General features: G+C 46.1%; 1 protein-coding gene across 7 annotated transcripts in view; it reads right to left on the bottom strand.

Annotated features, from left to right (window-relative positions):
* SLC4A11 (solute carrier family 4 member 11) overlaps positions 1-23,954 on the bottom strand; it is a 123,428-nt gene that overhangs the window by 5,855 nt on the left and 93,619 nt on the right. For all 7 annotated transcript variants that reach the window (XM_027705563.1, XM_027705562.1, XM_027705567.1 and 4 more), the window contains 10 exons: positions 21,326-21,451; positions 20,456-20,569; positions 19,289-19,421; positions 18,921-18,994; positions 13,269-13,518; positions 12,486-12,592; positions 11,232-11,400; positions 7,773-7,946; positions 2,951-3,146; positions 1,244-1,413 (listed from right to left, as the gene is read on the bottom strand). In XM_027705563.1, the coding sequence (XP_027561364.1) occupies positions 1,244-1,413; positions 2,951-3,146; positions 7,773-7,946; positions 11,232-11,400; positions 12,486-12,592; positions 13,269-13,518; positions 18,921-18,994; positions 19,289-19,421; positions 20,456-20,569; positions 21,326-21,451 (1,513 nt within the window). The remainder of the gene's footprint in view (positions 1-1,243; positions 1,414-2,950; positions 3,147-7,772; positions 7,947-11,231; positions 11,401-12,485; positions 12,593-13,268; positions 13,519-18,920; positions 18,995-19,288; positions 19,422-20,455; positions 20,570-21,325; positions 21,452-23,954) is intronic.

Here is a 23,954-nt window from a genome sequence, read left to right as displayed (position 1 = left end):
CAACAGCTGCCTTTGGAGATTATCACACTGGTAGCCCTGAACTTTAAGATCAGAGAGAAGATCTCTGAGACTGCAAGCTCAAAGTCAACCAGATATCACTGGATGCCAGGCTGGCCTAAAAATAATCAAATGGACTGGAAACAGATCTGCTCCTTCCAAGATCTTATTATGGCTTCTCATTATATCCAAAGGATTGAGAGCATTAATGATTTAACTGGAGAATGATGGGCAGTCACTGCTAATGAACACTGAGGAAGAAGTTAGTTAAATTTCTCAACAATTCTCTCTCCAGACTCAAGATATTGTGGTGCCTTTCCACTTCTAAAGATCATTTTAAGACTAAATGTGGCCAGTTTGACCTGACTGATCATTGGCAGTGGCTTTCAGCAGCGCAGGAAGTCTGCAAAGTCATCCCAGCACCAAATAAGAGATAAGGATTCCTCTTAGGAGAAGTTTCCAGCTCTGCTCTGAGCACTGGCCTGAGGAAATCAAATTGCAAAGCCATGAGGAACATTATCAAATATCACTTAGAGGGAAGGCTCAGATTGAAGCTTCTCACGAAGATCAGGCATTAAAAGGAGAGTTTTTGCTTCTTGGGCAGCTGGAAGAGCAGCACCTGCCAGCCCAGAACCCTTGGAATGACTCCCAGCAGCAGTGAAACCACAGGCTCTCTGCACGATTCCTCCTCAAGCCCGAGCAACTGGTGGAAAGGAGGTCACCACCACCCACTGCCAGGAGCTGTCTGGGAGGTACTTCTGAACCACTCAGACTTCAGTCACAGAATAGCTGGGCTTGGAAGGGACCTCTGGAGATCATCCAGTCCAACCCCCTTTCCAAGGCAGGGTCACCTGGAGCAGGTGACGCAGGGACGTGCCCAGGTAGGTTTGGAATGTTTCCAGAGAGGGAGATTCCACATCCTCCAAGGGCAGTTGTTCCAGTGCTCTGCCACCCTCAACATAAAGAAGTTCTTCCTCATGTTGAGGTGGAACTTTTGTGTTTTTGATCATGGCCATTGCTCCTTAATGCTCTGGGCACCACCAAAAGGGGTCTGGGACCCTTCCCTGACACCCCTTGGAGATATTAGTATGGATTGATGAGATCCCCTCTCAGTCTCCTCTCCAGACTAAACAGGCCCAGTTCCAACAGTTTCTCCTCTCCCTGGACTTCCAGTGGTCCAAACCTGAAGACAAAAAACATGGAAGAGACAAGAAAAACAAAAAACAAAAGCAGCCAAGGTTCGTACCTGATGGGGATCATCCCTATCATGATGAGTGGGAAGATCATCTTCATGTAGGGCAGCGGTGACATCCCAAACCCACAGAGGATGAGGAGCTGCAGGACCTGCAGGCCGGTGAAATAGTGGATCTTCCTCTGGGGCACTCTGCGGATGTAATGGGTCGGAGGATACGCGGTCTGGGGAGGGAAGAGCCACACATCAGACACGCAGAGACCTGGAATTGTCACGGGAGGACGTGGCACGAGATTTGGGATGCCAGGGTTTTAGGGGAGTCACGGATTTGCACACACACACTGCACACCATCAGGTCCTTAACAGGTTCAACAGCTCAGCGTGGGATGTAGAGGGTTAAACCAAGCGCCTCAAACCACAGCATTGGCAGCAGCACTCGGAGGATGACTGGGCACTGAGAACCAGGAGAGGGAAAGACACCACGCAGCCAAGAGTGCCTTTGGGAGCATCTGGAGTGCAATGTAATATCTTGATAAGTGCAGTAATGAGATTCCCCTGAGGAGCACTGTCAGGGCCCTGCAGCAGCATCTGAAGGGCCCGTGGGGTGTGCAGGGGGTGATGGGGAGCAGATGTACCCGGGTGCTGTCACTGCTGGATGGTTTCTCCACCTACAACCCAGCTCCTCGTGATTTTATACCCTTCATAAGGCTCCATCCTTGCCCCTGGTGCTCCCACCTCTTGGCTGAACCCCACTAGGGGAAGACCAGGAGTTGAGATCAGGGAGGTGCAGGAAGGGGCTGTGCTCAGACTGCAGAGCTTTTCGCCACTCAAGCTAATAATTTTTGAGGAATAAAAAGGGGGGGAAAAAGTGACATTAATAGGCTAAATATGGTGGTTTTCTTTTGACAGTTCCTTGCTCATGTCTGAGCAGAGGCTTTGACTCACTGTCTATACATCAATGAAGAGTATGAGCGACTGTCTGCTGGCACTGGTACAGATTCCATGGGTTTCAGATTGTGCCATGACTCATTAAAAGGCTTCCAGAGAAAGGGGAGATCTCCATATTCAAGAATACTTTTTAATTTTCCAAACCAAAGCTCGGAAAATTCCACACGTAATTCGCACTAAAACCAGAAGTAATAAGTCACATATCTCAGGAGCTGTTCAACCCTCATGCAAAAATTGACATGACAAATGTAATCTTTACCCAACTTGCACAGTTTTAACCTCTGGGATGTAATATTAGAGATCAAGATAGATTAGCAGAGCAGCAGAGCCAAACGTTGGGCTTATTAAGCCCTTGACCTTTGTTACATAAGAGAAGATGAGCTGGAGACTTGCTCTTCCAGGTACCTCCTACACTGAAAACCAACACCTTTTTAGCACCTGTAATAGAGAGGGCTTGAAAACATATCTCCCAGGTTTGTTTTCACCCCACATCAGGCAGGTTTCAATAATGCAAGTCGTTTCATTTTGAGTTTAAAATCCTCTCTTGTGGCATTTCATACAAAAATGAAAGTGAAAAATAGAGCAAAAAAAATAAATTACCTGCCTGAAGCTTTGTGGGGGAAATCAAAAGATCACCGTTTCCTGATGTTATGCTTTAAATATTTTAGATTTTTTTTTTTAAATGCACATACTCTGCAGCTGCCAAAACATCACAGTGGGGGTTTGAAAACTCCCAAACACCCCACAAGTTTGTACGGTCGCGTGCTCAGGTTTGGAGCACAGCTTCCAGGTGTGGTGTCCCATTCCATGTACCTGTTCCTTGAGCAGCAGAGCCACCCTCTCAAAGAGCTGGTTCCCATCAATGGAGGTCAAGGCAATGTAGAGGAAGAGGCCGTAGAGGACCGGCTTTGGGATCCACTGGAGAGGGAAAGGCAGGAGCAGCAGCGACAGCCCAACCAAGAAATTTGCCACCAGACTCGTCAGCCGGGTCTCCTTCACGCTCACGATCCTGGGAGCAAGAAAACAGGGATTAGGGGAGTAGTATAACACCCCAGAACCCTGGAAAGTTTATCCCTGCTCCATGTAGGACACGTGCCACTCGGGAAAGGGAAGCTCATCACCACCACACTGAGATCAGCACTTCTGACACCGAGGAGGCAGAGCCCTGCTGGATCCAGGCCAGGCACTTCATCCACAGCTCAAGCAGAGCAGCTGGAAAAATGCCAAATTCACCTTCTGCAAAGCTCCACAGATCCTATCCCTGAACTAAATTGCCCTCTGAACTGATCCTGTTTAGCACAATGCAAAAAAACAAAACAAAACAAAAACCAAACAAAACGCAAACCAAAACAAACCAGGCAAGAATCCTCTTTCTGGGCAGTAATCCTTCCCTGGGTTTACCCAGTGCATCTGCAACTGGCTCCTATCCCAAAGAAAACTCATTGGCTTCTCCAGGAACTAATGAACCTCTTGTAAAAGAAAAAAGAAAACAACGTCTGCACTCTCCTGACAGCGAGTCAGCAGTTTTGATGGATTCGAGGATCTCCCTGTTTACATGGAAGGGAATGCTGAGAGCACCACGCAGGGATTCAGCTCTGCTGCGGGGAACAGCAGTTGTGTTGTGCTGCAAATTGCTGATTACCATGCAAAACATGTAATTAATTAATGCAAATTTTCCAGAGCTGACAGGCCACAGATTGATTTCTTTTTTTTTTTTTTGAGGGGAACACTGACAGGAAAGCATGGAGCAGCTTTCAGAACCTGCTCCAGGGCAGGTTGCTTTGTTTTCCTTTCACTTCAACTAAACCTGTGAGCATCTCCTGGTTTGAAAAAAATTACCAGAGACAACGGGAGGAAAGAAATGCCTCATCTGTCAAGAGCACTTGACAGAGAAAAAGAGGATTCTTAACATTTTTTTTTCAAGAAGATAAATCCACCAATGCAGTGGATAAGCCAGTGAGTAAATCCCACTATTATCAGGAAAAAAAATGGTGTTTTGGTGCCATTTAGTGACCTCATTCCCTGGATGAGACCCCTCACATTCTGAATTAACCCTGTACATAAACCTCTTTGAGGATTAACACAAAAGATGTATCAAAACACACCTCCCTCCTTTACAGAGGCACTGCTGGGACTTCACAATCCCTCCTGTCCTAAAGCAGATTGCTTCCCAGTGAATTATTTCAATATTAAGATGTTTGCTCCCCAGTGAATTATTCAAATACTAAATTTGAAAGTTTTGCTTGTAAGTAAGGTCAGGTTGAACTTCAAATCTGTTCATACATTCAAGGAGCATAATGAAGCTGTGGGGATGAAGGAGCCTTTCCACACCCGTGTTTGGACAGGGAGGGAAAGAGGAGCAGCCTAAAGCTTGTTCTGAGGATTTGGAGAACAAGGCAGAATTAACACCATCAGTCATGAGATCTGAGGAACAACAGACAACACAAACAGTACACAGAGTCCTGAGGACAACACTGGGATTCTTCAGTGAGTAATGGGGCAGATCATACACATTATCCAGGATTACCAAGACAGGATACACAGAGGTGTTAACCTTTAAGTGACCTTTAAATGGGTTTAAACAGCAGGAACCACAGCTTTACTCCTTCCAAACAAAACTTTGTTTGGATCCTCTTGCAGGTCTCCTGTGTCAAGGGTCCCTGCCTATACCTGGAAAAGCTGAGGGAGAGTAGAACTTCACTCTTTCCAGCTCTGGTAGAACTGGGACAACACCTAAGTGGATATAGTTTGGCATCTTTCCCATTGCCTCCAGATCTGGACCACCGCAGAACAGAAGTCTTGGAGATGATCAGAGTTTAAAGTGCAACTCCAACTGCTCATTCCAAGTACTTTCAGTCTGACAAGGAGTGATCAGACAACTTCAGAGCTACCAGAACCACTCAAGTGGCCCAGTGAAGCAGGACTTAAAGGATCCACTAACTGAATCAGCCTCATCCAGGTAGAGTAAGAGCTTCCCAGGCTTCATCATCAGGCAACCTAGACAGGCAGGATTTCTGCTATTTCAGGCAAAGATCTGACCCATCCAAGTGACTGCTCAAGACCTGCAGGCACACACAAGTCTGCAAGTGAAGTCATACAAATCAGAGAGTTCAGGAGCAAAAGGAGCTCTGAAGGCACCACATTTCAACCAGCTGCAAGTGCAGAACAGCTCAGAGCAGCAGCCCTTAGGGAACAGATTCTTGAAGCTCATGGAATTTTCTACAGTCCTCTCCTGGGGATGCAGCAATCACAGCACTGATCACACAGAAGATGTACTGCAATGACTCCTGCCAGCTCCCGCTAATGCCACTTATTAGTTTGGAATATTTTATAAGAACACAGTTAAAATTGCTCATAATTAACCAAACATGACATCTTTAAAGCTGATGTTCCCAGCCTTAAATTGGCCTTCTGTTAATTCCAACACTTTTCTCATTTCCAGGGTGAGGACATCACAGTCACATTAAGTGAACAGAAGAAACCCTGATTTCCATGTGCTCTAAGTCTGGTTTGGCCCCTGAGGAAACAGCTCCAGAAAGCCTGTGCTGCGATGGAAATAAAGTAATTAATGGAGATTAAAGAGTATAATCCAGGCTCATTTCCCCAAAATCCCTTAAATATGGCTGGGATGGGATTAGCCATTCCCGAACTTCTCCGTGTGAGTAACGAGCGCCTGTTTGCAGATTGACACAGGAAACTCAAATCATTCCTCTACAAGGGAGAAGAAAATTTTGCTTTCATTGTGGCTGATCTTTATTCTTGTTTGTATCATCATCCTGTGAGAGCTTTGATTTGAGTGCAGGAAAGGAGTCTGCCAAGGGAGACAGAGCTGATTTTCTAATTGAGCTTCATTTTGTTCCTCTTGCAGCAGAGCTGGCTGAGAGGGGGGGGAAAAAAAAGGGAAAAAAAAAAGATGACTACATTGCTTGGAGCCTCCTGTTATAGCTCAGTGCTTTGCAGAGAACAAAAAGCTTTGGTCTCAAAGGGAGTTCAAAGCACCAGGAAATCCTCATTCCCTTCTTCACTCCCAATACCCAGCTCACAGCACCAATTTGCCTCCAGCAGAGAGGAGCTTGGCTGGGAGGGAACATCCTCAGTGAGGTCAGGGCATCCCTCAGCCCTCCCAGGATAATCACAGAGAGGCCTCTCTGATGCTCATTTTTGGGCAGCTGGGTGAAGGAGGAGAGGACAAGGACAGGAATTAGTCCTTAATTCAGAGGCAGGGGACTTGATTTTGTCAAGGAGAAGCCAGAATGCAGAATGAAAACAGTGGAAAAACAGGGAAAAAGACACCAGGTATTAAAACTGGCAAGAGGAGACAAGGCACGTGGCTTTCAAAGTGTAAATTCTACAGCTCTCAAAGAAATGGAGAGTAGAGGCATCCCAGGGTAGATCATGGACACAAGGAGCAAGGACATGGATTAAAACCCTACAGAACTCAAATTTCAAAGTTGATTTTTTTTTTAAAAAGGGTTTACCATTTACTATATTCATGGACCCCAACCTGCCAGAGCTCCAGGAGGGTTTGGACAACACTCTCAAGAACAGGGTGGGATTTCTGGGGTGTCTGTGCAAGGCCAGGAGTTGGACTGGATGGTCCTTGTGGGTCCCTTCCAGCTCAGGATATTCTGTGGTTCTGTGATGCAGTTGTGATAGCAACACATACTAATGGGAATGCAAGCCCAAGGGACTGATCCCCTAGGAAAGCTCTGTAGAAGAGTTGCAGGGAGCAGCAGGACCCAGCAGTTTCCAGGTGTGGAAGGTGAAATCTGTCCATCCCTGACCCAAAAAGCAGCTGTGCCTGGTTGGGCTGGGCCAGCTGGAACCAAGAACAGCATGAGGCCGAGGCTGGAATCAAGACAGACCCACCCCATCCCCCAAAGTAAATGACCACTTAGCCTCACTTCTGATAAGTGGCAACTCAGAAAATGAAACCAAGGCAGGATAATTAAAACTAATGGCATGTGAGTGGAAATTACCACTTCTGTGGTAAAAGCACTCAGCTGTAACACACTGAGATCAAACAGGCCAGACAATCTCTACTCTGGAGCAGGTTTCATGAGAAATAGGTTTTTAATTTTTTTTTTTTTAATAGGTCTCTGATAAGAATCTGTTGCTCAACTCAGAACAGCAAAAAAGTTGGTCTTAAATAGAAAGCTGTGGCCTGGGCCTGGCTTCACATTTGCTTTTACTTAAAACCAAGAGAATTTAAGCATTTTGCCTTCCCAAAATGCGGTGGAGGATGTTATGGGAGCTCTGAAATAATGGTGCATTTTTCCCACCCTTCGTAATAAGCACCAGGCAGGTCTGAGGCGGTGAATCAGCCTGGATTCTTTGTGGTGGACACATCTGGAAAGACTCGGCCTGAGCATCTCCTGAGCTTCCCACAAGGACAAAACTGAAAAAGGTCTTGGCTGACCCTTCCAGAGGAGAATTTGCACTGGAGTGGGTGGAATTCCTGCAGGGTGCTGGCTGAGGTGACTTCTTTTGGAGCATCCTCCCTGCACTTCCACCCCTTGCGAGTCCTCAAGACAACGGCAAACTCCACAGCCACGCAACCCACTGCTCCCAGAGGGCTGGGAAACCACAAGTGAAACCAAAAGAGATCCAAGACTTCCCCACAGTTCCTACTTACGTCTCATAGATGTGCCCGCTCTCCACCCTCTCCTCCACGTAGGCCAGGGCCCGGACGTGCATCGGGGAGTGCGGGAAGGCTGCGTGGATCCAGGGCAGGCCGAACACGGACAGCCCCGTGTTGATCAGCGCCACGAGCAGGAGGTCCCAGTGATAAGCTGTGCCCTTCACCAGCCTGAAAGGAGGATTTTGTTGGCAGTTAACACCTGGTGCAAAACACCACAGGCCGAGCCTGAGCTCATATGATAACATGCAAGTCACTCAAGTGCTCTTCCACACACGCACCTCCTGAGTTATGGGAACGCTAACAGGATAGTTTGCTCCCAAAGTAGTTAGCAGCTGGGAAGGACAACCCTGAGCAGAAAGGCAGCCCACTAAAATAACAGCCCATGAAAATTTCATCAGCATTTTGCTCCTGCACTTACAGCAGTCAAAAATCCACATTTATATTTGTTAGCGGAGTCCACGGAGGGAGCGGTTAAAATCCTCGGCGCTGGTTGACAAACTACTGACACTGAAGTTTCTCATCTGTCTTGTTTCTAACCCTGATCTCCCTCCTTCCCCATGAGCAGGACACGTGCTTGAGATGCTGCAGTAATCCCCTAATTATGTAATTGCTACTGCATGATAAGAAAATGGGACAGGAATTCATTAAACTTCAGCTCCTCCTTGGTAGTCACAGAATCATGGAATGGATCACAGAATGGTTTGGGTTGGAAGGGACCTTAAAGATCATCCAGCTCCAAAGGGCAGGGACACCTTCCACTAGACCTGGTTGCTCCAAACCCCATCCAATCTGGCCTTAAATGATCCCATCAAGGAAGGTGGCCACATCCCCTTTGCAAGGGCTACGCTCAGAGCAGCACCAACAGTGAACTCCCATCTAATTTAACCTTGCCATTTTTTGCAAGGTCTGCCCCTTTCCTGAACGTTCCCATCTGGTGCCAGCTGCTCAGATACAACGAGTAAAGTTCAGAAGAAAGGCTGGGGAAGGATTCAGCTCGCAGACCTTAATACCCAACTGAAAGGTCTAAGGCTGTGTTTCTGCCCAGCCATCCTCACACAACAACAGAGTTCTGCTGAATTGCTCTCTGGGCATCATCAACTAAAAAGGCAGCACGATTTAGGTGTCTTAATGCCACCCAAACAAGCTCAGTTCAACATCTAAGCACAGACTTGGAGCCATCTAAGATACTCTACGACATGAGGTGCGGGGAGCTGGTAGATCTGACCCAGCACATGGAGATCTGTAGCTAGTATCTCCCTCAAAGAGCAGCAGATGCCATTGTTTGGGCAGCAGAAAGCTTGGGTGGGGTTCAGTTTTGGAACAAAAGGACTGATCTCACTGGGAGTGCTCACCTCCACTGATGGAGGAGGCCACGGGGTGACCAGGTCAGGTAGATGTCCACATTGCAGTGCCTCTGAGCTGGAAGGTGCTGGCAGGAAGGGTGGGATTGTAAACACGCTTCCTGCTTTGAAACCACAGCTCCTGCTCATGTGCTGCTTTCTCAGAGCAAAGGCACCCTCAGCATCCCCAGGGTTATTGTGTCATTGTCCTGTCTGCCCTTTGCAGAGGGCTCCAAGTACAAAGGTTATACAACAACCTGTTGGAGAGAGGCCAGAGGAGGCCACCAAGATGATTAGAGGGATGGAGCACCTCTGCTGTGAGGAAAGGCTGAGAGAACTGGGAATGTTCAGCCTGGAAAAGAGAAGGCTTTGGGGTCAACCTCATTGTGGCCTTCCAGTGCCTGAAGGGAGCCGACAGGAAAGATGGAGAGAGACTATTTACAAGGGTCTGGAGTGACAGGACAAGGGAGAATGGCTTCAACCTGACAGAGAGCAGGTTAAGGTTAGATATCAGGAAGAAATTCTTTGAGGGTGGGGAGGCCCTGGCACAGGTTGCCCAGAGAAACTGTGGCTGCCCCATCCCTGGAAGTGTTCAAGACCAGGCTGGATGGAGTTCTAAGCAACCTGGTCTAGTGGAAAGTGCTGGAAGTGGAGGGTTGGAAGTAGATGATCTTTAAGGTCTCTTGCAAGCCAAATCACTCTATGATGATCTACAGGGCACTGGACCCAGCACTGTGTGTGGTGTACACTTGCTCTGAGCCATGGAGAGGCTTCTCCGAGCTTGTCTAGCTCAACAAAGATCTGGATGTCTTATCCTTGGTTATCTTCACACTGCTCAAACAGCCCAGTATTCCTTGGACTGTCCTTTACACCTGCTCTGGTTGTTGTTCAGCAAAACACATCAGGTACTTTCAGGCAAACATCATCTTTTCCCTGTCTTTTTTTTCTACAAGAGGAAACAACTACATCTGATAAGACACCAAGAGCACATTCTCCATTTGGCTGGTACAGACAACGGTATTTTATTCTCTGATGGCACCAACAAATAGAAAGGGTCAAGTCCTAGTTTTTCCATCTCTAAAAATCCATGGCCCAACACTGGATCAGCATCAGCTCAGCCCTGTAAGGAGGCATTCTGAAAAACACCCTCAACAACTCCACATAATATTTCACATTGCTTAAGGACACTTCAGTGGAAAATACCAAAAGTTTAGAAGAAATTCATATAAGCCAAGAGATGACCCACTTACACACAGATTTATGCAACACTTAAAGGGATATAATGGAGATAAGAAGTGGTCAAAGGGAACTAAATTAGTGTAACTGAATTGGAGCTTGTCTCCTCTCCCTAAGACTGTGTGACTCCAGTACAACATGGAGAATGCTAATGTATATTATGCAAGGAGAGAACCCTCCCACGCATTACATTAGCAAAAAATCCTTGGAGACATGGTAGTTTCCCTGGAAAAAAACTCATACACTATCATTCTTGATATCATATCTGACTGCAGCTGGCACAAAAAACATCAGAGGGAATATTTTAATAGCAACGTCTCAAGTTCGCACATAAATTAAGACTTATCAGACATAGGACACACTGTTTTATTCCACTTCCACCTTTTTCACTTGGGAGCTAACAGCTCCAGACACTTCTGATGCTCAGCTCCTACGACATTTATGTAGGTCATTGACTTCTCATTTTCAACAAATTCTCTGTGCTGCAAAGGCAGTGCAAATGTCCACAAGTGTCAGACACTCCCTAAATATCCAGAGGTACATCCACAGACCTCAACCCATGCAAGATACCTACTTAACATTCACCACACTACATCTTGGCTCCCAAAACTCTTCCTGGAAAACACCTCGAGACTTTTGGGGGGGGGAGAAAAAGAACGGTGATGAGCAGAAGGTGAAGAAGAAACGGGCTGAGGTGGTGAGCTCACGGATGCTTTGAGTTTTTGGCTCACTGCCACACCACTGGGCTCTGGGGATGGGGAGGAGTCAAGGAGCAGAGTTACTTCATCTGTGGCAACAGGAGTTCTTAAAAACACACATTTGGTGATGCTGGGACAAGCTCTGGGTGAGCAGTGCTGGCCCCAGCCCCACGTGTTACCTGTTCTCCGGGGCGTTGGTGAGCGAGGCGACGATGTTCTGCTCGATGAAGAAGAGCATGGACAGGAGGAAGCCCAGGCCCATTGCGCTCATCACCGACCCGATGGACAGGGACTGCACAGGGGCCAGCACGAACAAGCTGTCGGACGTGTGGTAGTTAAAACTGGACACTGGAAAGAGGACGGGAACGACGTTAGGAGGCACCTTCTCGTCCAACCATCCGCGCGGACTCCGTGTTTTACCCATGCCACAAACTCCTGGGAGCCAGTGCAGCCAACCAGGCGTGATGCTCTGGTGTGTGGGAGCCAGAAGGCCATGGAAGACGGCTCCATCTGGCTGTTTTGGTTTATGTTTTTCCTCCATCCACTCAGAACTTGGCTGCCTTCCTGATTTGACAGATCACTGCTAGTTCTAGCGAGGCATTACATGTGGTTGAGCAAAACAAAAGAGGGAAACTTGTTTTCCACAGATGCAAAGTGGTTTTAGATTAGAAAACCTTATTTCTAACTAGCAGCTAATCAACTCAGGCATTTGAAAACTTCCTCATACCCAACAAGGCATTTTAATATAAAATGCCCCTACTTTCCTGCCATTGGAAGCAATCCACGACTTAGGGATAAATCACACGTGGTCACACACCATTTTACAATCCAACTGGATGGAATGGCCATCACAGAAAAAACAAAAAGCCATTTCTTATTTGTTTCCATACGTTTCCTCACATCACCCACTCACGTCACTGCAGGACAATGCAATTCCTGTCCCCATTATCGCTTCCTGATATGGAAAAGTTGATCTATCTGGCCAATGAATGGTGTCTCATTTTTAGATTTCCTTATGTAGCTTAGAACTGCCCAAATGCTCTGCACCATTTCACCTAAACTGCAAAAATCTAAACTGGAGACAGAGAGGACAGATTGGAACCATCAATTCTACGTTGGTATGACTGGCAACAACCCTTCCCTGCCTCATAATTACTCTGCCAAAAAGTGTTGATCCTCCTTATTGTAAGATGTACACACTTTAGGTTCATTGAAAAGACACGCTTGGATAATTTTTCTGGAGAAAAAACTTGACTCAGCCTCGTTTGATTGGGTTTTAAATGAAAGAAATCTCATCGTGAGGAAGTCACAGCTCTTGGAGTGGTGGGAGGTACACGCAGGGTTTGTGAAATTATACTGAAGAACTTTGCTATTTTTTAGCAAAACCCCTCTAGGATTTCACTTCTCTTTTTCATAACAAAAATAGAACTTACTTTCGATTTCCTTGAAGATGTAGGAACCCACAACAGAGAAAGTCAGGACTGAAATGGGTAAGGCACAGTCGGACAGAATCTCACGGACTCTCGCGTGCAAATAGGGGCTGCAATGGAAAGACAGAAGAACTCCATCAACACCACATGGACTGACAAGCACTCAATGATTAATCCAGAAGCATTAATGCTCTAACAAGTGAAAATTCAGTCCCATCTTGCAATTTTAAAGAGACACGTGGAGTGAAGAACTGGTCTAATTCAGCCTTTAGTCCTCTGGAATCTACAGCCTTCGAAGTTTGATGAAAGCATAAGCAAAACACCAAGAAACAAAGAACTAAGCTGCAAGCTGGAAAAAAAGTCCTCCAAGCACCCGTTTGTGTGTCATTTCCACTTTACTTTAATTGCTTACTGCATTTCAAATGAAAAACTTTAAGAGAATTGGAGTAAAACCCAAATCAGAGCTGGGCATTGAAACTCCCAAGAGAACGTTCCAATAGGGATTTTCTGCCCACCAAAACAGTTCAACGCCTGTTTGGAGGGAGTTACAGGGATCCCAACATGAATTACATGGTTCACCCAAAGGTTTTTAGGAAGTTGTTTGCGAGGCCAGTGAGTGAACACTGTGTTCTCTGGCGACATTTTCCAGGTGGCCCCCCGAGTGTCATCTCCGGCTTTGGCTTCTACCATCGTTAAGGGAAGAGTTCGGGGTTACAGGATTAAGATCTAAGCAACAGGTAACATGAAATAATCAGCAGTCTGAGCTCCAAGGCTGAAGCAACTCACCTTTTCTTAAACTGATAGAGCGTATGGCCAAGCCAAAGGGTACCCAACATCAACATGAGACTAAGGACGGCAGTTTCACGTCCATAATGCACACCCTGAGTGCATGTCTGATTCTCTAGGGACATGGATCTGCTCACTGATGAATTCATCAAGAAGGTGGTATTGATGCCGAGGCTTGAAATAGCATCAGCTCCTTCTTTTCCCATGTAATTCTCTCCTTTGCTCCCAAAGTAGTAATATTTCTTAAAAACTGTACAAACAACCAACAGGCAAGCATTAGGATAGGGTTGTGACAACCAAAGCAAGTAAAATAAAGTGGTTCTTTCTTGCTTGATCATGCAGTATTAATGTTATGCTTCACCAGGTTTATAGCTCTACCTCTCAAAGCAGTGAAAAGAAACCAGAATTGCTTCTCTTACAAAGCCAGCGCTTCACAAATGGATTTTTTTTCACTTATTTTAACAGGTAAAAGTTGAATTAATCTATAAAGCAACATGTTTCAACCGTAAGGACTTCCAGTGCTAATTATTTATGTGGTTTTGTTCCCAACACTGGAATCACTGCTCTGAAATATATATATTTATATACAGACACCTATTTCCAGCATCCTGCTGAGCAAATTCCATCAGAGCTCTCTGAACACATTAGGAGCAGCCAGGCTGCACTGATCCTTCAGTGTATTACAAAGGGTACAGTAATTACCTTTCCTCCAAAACTAATCCAGATTTTAAAGATAAGTGTTGATGATATGCAAAACCTGGCAGAACATTTAAATTTACACTGCAAATTGAAACAGAATTACAGAGCAACACGAAGTGAACCTGTACAAGCAAAACCCCCAGCAAAGCCCCTGGAACTGTCCATAAATGTTTGAGGTTAGCTCAGAGGCTTTTATATGAGTAATCAGCAGTTGTAAAGATACTCTTGCTCTTGAGCATTTAGTTATGTCCCTGTTTCTATGGTATTTTCCAGCTCCAAGTGTATATATAAATATGGTTTGGGGATCATTTCACTTCTTTGGGGAACAACGGCTTGAAGAGTCACAGGGAGAAAGTAAAACCAGAAGATGGGAGTTGGGCTTTGCAGCCTCAGTACTCCCAGGACATGTGTTCAGATGGCAACACACAGCACCCACTCTCCCCATACCATGGGAAGATACAGGAGAATGGAAACCACCACAGCAGAGCTTTGCAGTCCCTCTACCTTTGTTTTAGCCAAAATACCCCTTCAAACCTCTCAATAAGGAAACTCAAAAGTTTAGGACAAAACCATCCTCTTTAGGCAGCAATACAACAACCTGAAGCTTAGCCTATAATGCTCCTTCTATAACATTTTCCCCCATCTCCAAATAATAATCAAAGTTCTGAAAGCCCCAAGCACCTCAGGTTTTCTACCTGCAGCAGCAACAGTGAAAGCAGGGAAGACAAACTGTAATTATAATATTTGAAAATGAGGAAAACAAACTTTGAACGCTCTCACGAAGCAAGATTGGTATTTTGCAACCACTCTGAGTCTGGCTGAAGCACAGTTTGTGTTACTGCTGGTCTGGAGCTCAGCCCAGTGTAAAGTACACCACGATGACTTTAAATGCAGTAATAATCTTTCTTGTACCATCTTTTAAGAGTTAAAAAGGAGTCTGGGCACTCCACAAGTGGATGGGGTCAGCAGGGCACGTAGGTCATGAGGGAAAAGACCAGTTGCCTCACACTCAGTATGTCTGTATTTAAATTTAAAGATCACAGAAGGTTTACAGTTCAAAATTTAACCACTCAGTTTGCACCAACAGTAGCCAGGAGGGAGGAGGTGACTTCTAAAGCAGGAGAAAGGACCCTTCAAGAAAGGAGCAATCTCATTCTGACCTCCACTAGCGGGGTCACACCCCAATCCTGGGGCAGGTTTGGGCCCCTCACAAGACATTAAGGGGCTGGAGTGTGTCCAGGGAAGGGGCTGGGAAGGGTCTGGAGCAGCAGGAGCAGCTGAGGGAGCTCAGCCTGGAGAAAAGGAGGCTCAGGGGGGACCTTCTGGCTCTGCAACTCCCTGACAGGAGGGGGGAGCCGGAGGGGGGTCGGGCTCTGCTCCCAGGGAACAAAGGACAGGAGGAGAGGGAACGGCCTCCAGCTGTGCCAGGGGAGGTTTAGGTTGGATATTGGGAAAATTTCTTCCTGGAAAGGGTTGTCCAGCCCTGGCACAGCTGCCCAGGGCAGGGGGCAGTCCCCATCCCTGGGGGGATTTAAAAGCCCTGTGGAAGGTTTGCGTGTTCCGCATCCCGTGCTACGGAAGAGGCTCTGCTCTCATTTCCTCCCTCCATCCTCCACAGCTGTGTCCAGCCCTGGCAGGACACCCACCACTGCTCTGCAAACAGGTAAACTGAGGCCTCAGCACTGCCCTGACCCACACACTGGCACAGGATGGGTTGTTGGAGGATTTGTACTTTCCAGCTCTGAGCATCAACGGATGCTGTGATTGTGGAAGTATTTCCTGGGAATTAGCAGCTGGCCAGGATGAAAAGCCTGTTCACCATCACAACTGATTAAGGGTTACTGAGGCCTAGAGACATTCACAGTTACTGAGCATCTGAGAACCCAACAGCTCACACAACCCAGGAACTACACAAAGCCTATTTTTACATCTCTGTATTCAGATCTGAACTGGAACAAACAAGAAGCAAGTGATTGTGGTTTGGGTCTTGTGGATCTTCTCAATCTCCCACACTAGTCTATATGGCAATAATGTATTTAGGGCTGATCTTTGGTGCCCTGTGTTCAGCTTGAGTACATCATTGCATGCTGCCTCTGAGGATGCAATTCAGTCTGTACCCCCACCTCCAAAGCAGGTAGGACTACCTCCAGTCCATCCTGGATAGAGCAAAAATCTGACCCAGGGCAGTGGTCACAGCACCAAACCTGTCAGAGTTCCAGAACTGTTTGGACAACACTCTCAGGCACATGGTGGGATTGTTGGGGTGTCCTGTGCAGGGCCAGGAGTTGGACTGGATGATCCTGATGGGTCCCTTCCAGCTCAGGAAATTCTATAATTCTGTGAGGCTTTGCTTTATTCTTGTATTTTAATTAAAGCCATGGGAACATGCCAAGCTGGCCAGTGAAGGCCTTCATCCTGCACCACGAACTTGCTACAAAGGATTTGATTCCTGCACATTTCTAGTTTGTTTTTATAGGAGAGCTCAGTGGACCTCGTTGCCAGCATTCAGAGAGAGCAGCGGAGCCGGCGGTGCCCTGGCTGGACCCGAGCCCTTCTCCAGCCTGGCGTGTGCTCACGCTCCCTCCAACAACATGAGCTGGCTTTGTTTTCCTCAGCTGGCTCCCCACTGTTTCCTGCAGAGTGCAGATGTCAAGATCAAACAAACACAGCTTTGGTGGCCGGGCCATGCAGCGAAAACAAGTGTCACCCGGACGGGGCGACCGCTCAGGGCTCGGTTCCTCTGTGCAGTGCCACGGCCCTCCCCCTCCTTTCCTGCATGTGTACCAGGACCTTCCAAAAAATCAAGGCTGGGAGCAGGCTGAGGAAAACATCTGGGCAAAGGTGGCATGTCCCCTGGCACTAAGGAAGCCCAAAGGTGGCATCAGGTGGATAGCTGTGACGTATTTAACAGCATGGAGAAGATCCCAGCTTCATCTTCCTACTTAACTGCTCAGATCTGGGTTGGAGCTCAGCCCAGTGTAAAATGCCCCATGTTCAACCATGAGGCCATTTTAAAGGCAGTAATAAACTTTCTTGTACCATCTTTTAAGATTTCAAAAGAGGCTGGGCACTCCACAAGTGGATGAGGTCAGCGGGGCAAGTGGGTCACGAGGGAAAAGACCAGTTGCCTCACACTGAGTATATCTGTATTTAAATTTAAACATCACAGAAGGTTTACAGTTCAAAATCTAGGAAAAAACCCTAGATGCACTGCATTTAAATTGGACTTTTTATTTTGCTCAGATTTGAGCAGTTAAGGTTTGAGTGGGAGGAAGAAGTGGCGGCAGCAGCAACCATCACCTCCTGCTACAAAACAAGTGGGGAAGAAGAAAGCCAAACATCAAACTGGGAGTTGCACTGGTGTCATATCTTTGAATATGAGCTCTAAGAGGGTGAAGGATAAAGTCTGTGCCTGCCAGCACTGGTGTCCCCCTTTGTCTGGGGTCCCATCTATGGATGCTCTGAACACTCCCAGATGCCTGAAGCCAACAGGAGCTGGCAAATGAGTGTTGGTTTGACTTTATTACCATCATTCCTATAAACTCAGCCCTTCAAGAGTACAAGGGAGAATTCCACTAATTCACTAATTACACCAACATAGAATCATGGAATTGTTTGGTTGGAAGGGATCTTAAAGACCATCCTGTCCCACCTCCTGCCATGGGCAGGGACACCTTCCACTAGCCCAGGTTGCTCCAAGCCCCGTCCAACCTGGCCTTGGACATTTCCAGGGATCCAGGGGCAACCACAGCTTCTCTGGGCAACCTCTGCCAGGGCCTCACCACCCTCAAAGAATTTCTGCCTAATATCTAAACCTGCCTTCTGTGAGTTTAAGGCCACTCCATCTTCTCCTGTCCCCACTGCAATACTCTGAGGTATTACTTGCATATTCCTGGCAGTCTGGCAGACAAGACCAGTGGATGCTCTGAACAAGTATCCCAGAGCGACTTCTCCTTCACCAAGCTTTATCTAAGCAGGAGATTTAAGAGATGCAGGTGTTCTGCAGAGAAAAAAAGCCCCTCTGATTGCACAATCAAAGCACACACAGGGCAAATTAAGGATTCCCAATGAAGCAAGAAAAGTATCTCACTTCAAATTGCTTCGCAGTGTCAAACCCGCTCTTGGAAGGTGTTCTCCTTGCATGAGAGACACCAAGCCTGAGTATCTTTAAAAACAAGGAATGTGCTTAGATATATCCTGAAGGATTCAAAGGACAGCCCAAATTTAGGTCTGTTGGGCAGTAGATAATAAAAATCAAGGAATGGGATACTGGTCAACTCCTCACTGAGATGAACAGAAATGGCAATCACATGATCTCTCTGCTAACATGGTTCACCTGCACAAGCACCTCCTGCCAATCCTGGTGGGGAGGAAGGGAGGAATTTGTTAAACCCCAAGGCTTTTCATGGACACTCAGAATTTAACCAATAATGGGGACCAAGTGGCCATAAAGCAGAGCTTTAGGAGCTTGCTGGAAGGCACTGCAGTCCTTCTGCTGCCATTAAAGAAGGGTCTCAAAGCTCATGTGAAAATGGGAAACTTCAACCCATCTTTCAACTGCCACCCCTGTAGTTTGAGTAATCCACTATGGAAAAAAAACCTAGATACACTGCATTTAAATTGGACTTTTCGTTTTTGCCAGGACCATTCAAAAAGACATTGGTATCCAGGAGAAGACTTTCACATCAATAACTTTATGGTGAATGTTTAGAAACTAAATCTGTCTCAACTAACTTGAAATAAGAGCTGATGGAAATTCTGCACATCCAGGTAAAAGTGCTGACAAAGGGCTGCTTCAGTCTCTCACACTGATTTTCTTTTTTTTCCCCCCCCTGAAGACTTTGAATGAACACAGAACAAGCAAAACATCACACACATTTGCAGGCTTGTATTTCCCTTTGACAAGGAGGCAAAGCAGAGATCTGCACTGAAAAACAGCATTGCAAGACTTACCTTTCGTAATGCCTTTGATGGCATCAAGCACAAATGTGATGGATATAAAAAGTGCAATTATTTCTTCTGTTGACCTGTGGAAAAATCCCGGGAATTAATACAGCTGCATTCTGTTCAAAGAAAAATCAGCATATTCATCCATTTACATGAAAATACACCCATTTTAGTTAAACTCCAGCTTAGGAAAGAAAACCCAGTGAATCTCTGAGAGCTTCTTTCAAGCTGGAACAATAAGCCAAAATGATACTTGCCTCATCTCACAAAATACATTTTTGCAGCAAGTTTGTAATTAAGGAGCTTGTGGAATGTATAATTTTTCCATTTGCTGAATAATCTGATCAAAATAAGACCCCTTTGGAAATAGCTACCTTTTAAAGAGCTTCATCAGAAGGCTGAAATTAAAGAGGGAGTACATCACAAGGAAGAAGCTGTTCCACAGTCCAATCCAGGCATAGAAAGCACTGAAATCCAAGTGGTAGTCATCACAGATTCCTCGGATGACTGCAGGAGGGAAGCATCCATGTGTCAGATTAAACTTGTGTCATCACCACCCTGTGATTCCCATCTGCTCCACGGCACAAAGAACCAATTCCAAGCCTTCGCCCCAATGCACAGACACCATTAAACCCCCGTTCCTGCACTCCCAGAGGGACACTGGATCATCCCAAACTGCTCTCCCCTTCCCACTAGGAATGGGGAGAAACACCTGGAAAAATATTCTCTCCCACTGCTTAAAGCATCTTTCCCAGGGAAAGTCTTTTATCCTCGAGTTGGCTGAATGCAGCCATATGAGAAATCTATTAATGAAACAGATTTCCTCGTGGAAGCTGAAGAAATGCTTATTTTCATGAAGTTTTTTTTATGCAAAAGGGATTTATTTAGAAAACAACTTCAACTAAACATGAAATTGGTCTTGATGATCCTTGTGGGTCTCTTCTTTCAGCGAGAAATTTTTTACAGAGAGAGTAATCAAGACATTGGAATGGGCTGCCCAGGGAGAGGGTGGAGTCACTGTCCCTGGAGGTGTTGAAGGTGAGACTCGATGTGGCATCAGTGCCATGGGCTGGGAACCACGGCGGGCTTGGATCAAGGGTTGGACTTGATGATCTCAGAGGTCTTTTCCAACCTGGTTGATTCTGTGATTCTGTGATTCCAACTCAGGATATTCTGTGATTTGACAAAACTTAAATTCCTTCCCTCTCCCTCAGCACCCAAATCATAGAATAGCCTGAGTTGCAAAGGACCTACAAGAACCATCCACTCTTGGCTCTGCCCAGGGCGCTCCAAGAATCCCACCCTGTCCCTCAGAGCATTGTCCAAACCCTCCTTGAGCTCTGGCAGGTTGGTACCACGACCACCTTCCCTGGGGAGCCCGTTCAGTGCCCGACCACCCTCTGGGGGAAGAACCTTTTCCCTTTAATATCCATTTATTAAACAAACACAACTAAAGCTCCAACAGGACTGCAGGGTTCTCATACAAAGCCCCACCCCACCAATCCCACCAGACCCCTCATTTGCACCTGGAGTAGACTCACCATTGATGTAGAGTGCTAAAGGAGCTGTAGTAAGGAGGACAACCAGAGGTTGCCCCGAGAAGAGGGCGTAGAGCAGCCCCCCAATGCACTGACCCACGATTGTCTTCCTCACATCTGGAAGGAGATAAACAGGGATTTTAATCAACACCTCCCCGATCAAGGAGCACTCACAGGGTAGAGAAGCCAACCACTAATTAGTAGGAACAATGTGTAGAGTTTACAGAGAGGTGAGACACTGTGAAAGCAAAAAGTGACTCTTTACTTGTACCAGCAACTCAGGCTTCCAGATATTCAGCTACGACAGGTGACTTTATATATAATAGTGTGAGCTTTGGTTTGGGGGTTTTTTCGGTGTTTGGGTGTTTATGTATATATTTAAATATATTTATTTTATTTTAAACAGCTATAAAACCTAACCAGTGTTTGTGGAGGCCTCCAGGACAAGATTTGGACACAGATTCATATGAGCTGTGACAGCATCGTGAAATGCTTCAGGGCCACAGCTGGGATAAAGGATGATGCTTTTGCTCTCTAGCAGTGGTTTGGATACTGGCAAACAAATTCAGGTCAAAAGCACAGGAACTTCCACTAGGAAAAATGTGCAGATTAATTACATAGTTCTAAAGTGAGCATAATTTTAAATACAGTAGGATATGTCCATATCAGTCTAAGTCATATGACATTATCCTGGTTCAGTTTTCCTGGTCTTCTAAGAAAGTCATGAATTAATCAGAAAACAAACCCCTTCACTCGTGGTTTTAGGTTGGGTTTTTTAGGTGGTTTTTTTCCCCAGTAAATAAAAACTATGAAAACTTTGTGTGTCCAGAGTTTAAACACATGGAACGAGATGCACAAAACTGATCAACTCACCAATAGCTCCTCGTGTATTTTCATCATTGAGTGACCCAAAGGCTATGGATGGAAGGAGGCAGGCAAAGTACAGAAAGATCATAGTGGTGATGTATTTTCCTATAGCTTTGTTGTTTCCAATAACACCTAGTGCAAAACACACCAAAACCCACATTAGTGCAGCCCAAAAAGCACTGAAACCCCACTCACAACTAATGTGTTCCATTAGTTCTTTCCATGCTGAAAAGCAGAAATTCAGTCCACACTTTAAACATGTAAGTAGGTTGTTAACTTCTGATTTTGCACAACCACACTCCTTTGTTCACCTGGGACCAGAAGCAGAAGCACCAATGTGCCCCCAGACATTTTTGGCATCATCAAAAAAAGAACATACAAGAAGTTTTTTCCACAGTTTTACCAGTCCCAAAAGCTTGGAAGAGGATCAAGGCAGAAATTGTAAGTTTAGGGTTCATAAACCCCCATCTCTGCCTTTTTAACACCAACTTCATAGGTAGTCTGGACTATGTCCCTAATGAGCTTCATGATGATCACTTGTCTTCACAACTCATCATGTATTGGGCAGGAAAACATGAAGCACTTGGTTTTTCTTCCCCAGGTTGTAGGTGTGAATCAATAACACACTACTCTGAGCCAATTAATGGTAGCAGATTACAAAAAGAAGCAGCACAGGAGGGCAGGAATCGAGACACTGAGATTTGCTTTAACAAGCTCTGCTGACAGAACAGCTTCTTTCTTTTCCATCCACTCACCCCCTCTCATCTCCGTCGGAAAAAACACACCAGGCCAAAACAAAAAGCAGCCAGAAAGAGAATTAAAGTGTCAGAGCATGAATTTAAGGGCCTGTGAAGTAGCTTCGCTTCCCTTTCCTGTTTTCTGGCTGATGTTGCATCCCCAGTGAGCTCATCTCACACAGGAGAGAGGGAGAGTGACAACGGCTCGAGGAGAACACGAGTTTTCCCACAGAACAGATACACTGGAGAAAGTCTTTTTCCAAGAAAACCTTGCAACAGCCCGTTTCAAGGTGGCCTGCCTGTGCCACCCTCCTTGATGGTGCTCCTGCTGCAAAACACTTGGACAAGCTTGGAGGTGCCCAATTTCCCTTTCTGGAAGCGTCCAGGGCAGTGAACTCCCATACAGGCTCCTAAATTCCCATCTAAGCTTTTGCAGGATCAGTCTCTTGCTCAGAGAGGTAAAAGCCAAGGAGTTGGATCAGAGAAGGGAGGACTTGGCCTTAGAGGTTATTGATGCAACACTGAAAATCTCTGTCCCCTGGGATGAAACAAAAAAAGTTCTCTCAATGACTTTGGGATCTTATCTAACATCTGCTTTCTGCACCATTTGCAGTGCAGAGATAAGGACAGAAAGAGGATGCAAAACCCAAAAATCAAAAGTGATGTGTAATGAACAGGCAGCCACGGGAATGAAGGACACCTTGTGAGGTTCCTGTTTGCAGACACAAGAGGAACAGACATAAAGAGGATCCCTGAGCATCCTTAAACTTGAGGCTGAAACTCGACAAGAGACATCTCAAGCACGTAAATATGAGCTTGACCTTCCGGGAGTCATCGGACCAGCTGTTCCCAGGCAAATTCCTTTCCATTTCTTGTGAAGATTCAGAAACCACAGGTCACATTCCTGACCACTCCTGGCAACCAAAGGGCCTGAAATCTAATTCTCACAGATGAAGACTTCTCATGTGATCCTGAGCCCAACAGCTGCAGGTCCTACCTCACATTCCAAACTGCCCGAGGCCTTTGGAGACAAGGAAAGGTTTGGCAGGGATTGAGTGGTGGTTTTATAAGCAGAGATGGTCCCATCCTTGTTCAGAGGACTCTGTGTCACTCCAAAATACTGGTTTTTGGACAAAGGAATCTTTCCAACATGAAAGGTCAGAAGCAACAATGCCTGGAAGCTTTGAAATGCTAAAGCTTTGCCTTCCTAAAAGGACAAGCAACCGGGACCAGAGAAGCAAATAAATATTTTTTTAAAAAAGGTTTGGGTAGTTAAACTACAGAAAGAGAGGGCAGAAGGAAGGAAGAGGCCTTGAAGAGCATCAGCAAAACTCATTCATGGCTTTTGGTTTCAGTTTCAATCCTTGCAAAGCAAGCAGCAGGAATCCTTGCTGGTCATGGAGGTCCTGATGCCACATAAGGGTGGGGCCTCAAGGGGAGGTTCAGGTTGGACATCAGGAGGAATTTCTTCCTGGAAGGGGTGGTCAGGCATTGGAAGGGGCTGCCCAGGGAGGTGGTGGAGTCCCCATCCCTGGAGGTGTCCAAGGAATGACTGGATATGGCACTGAGTGCTCTGGGCTGGGGGACAGGGTGGAGATCAGGCACAGGATTAAGTGGTCTGGGAGGTCTTTTCCAACCTCAATGATCCTGTGATTCATCCTTGGTTGGGTCCAAGACTTCCAGCACTTTCCTTAATCCATTATCAGCCAGATGAGATCCAGGGAGCAAAGAATCTTTCTAGTGGGCAGCAAAATTCACTTTGCAATGGAGACAACTACACCAGATTATATCTACCCTTTCACGGAGATGATTGCCCACAAAAATCTACCCTTCACAGAGATGACTGCTCACAAAAATCTACCCTTTCACAGAGGTGACTGCTCACAAAAAATCTACCC

This window comes from Neopelma chrysocephalum, unplaced genomic scaffold, assembly GCF_003984885.1.
Source record: "Neopelma chrysocephalum unplaced genomic scaffold, ASM398488v2 Primary Assembly neopelma1_345, whole genome shotgun sequence".
Classification (NCBI taxonomy): domain Eukaryota; kingdom Metazoa; phylum Chordata; class Aves; order Passeriformes; family Pipridae; genus Neopelma; species Neopelma chrysocephalum.
The sequence above is the reverse complement of the archived record's forward strand: the minus strand, read 5'-3'. Positions and strand labels throughout refer to the sequence as shown.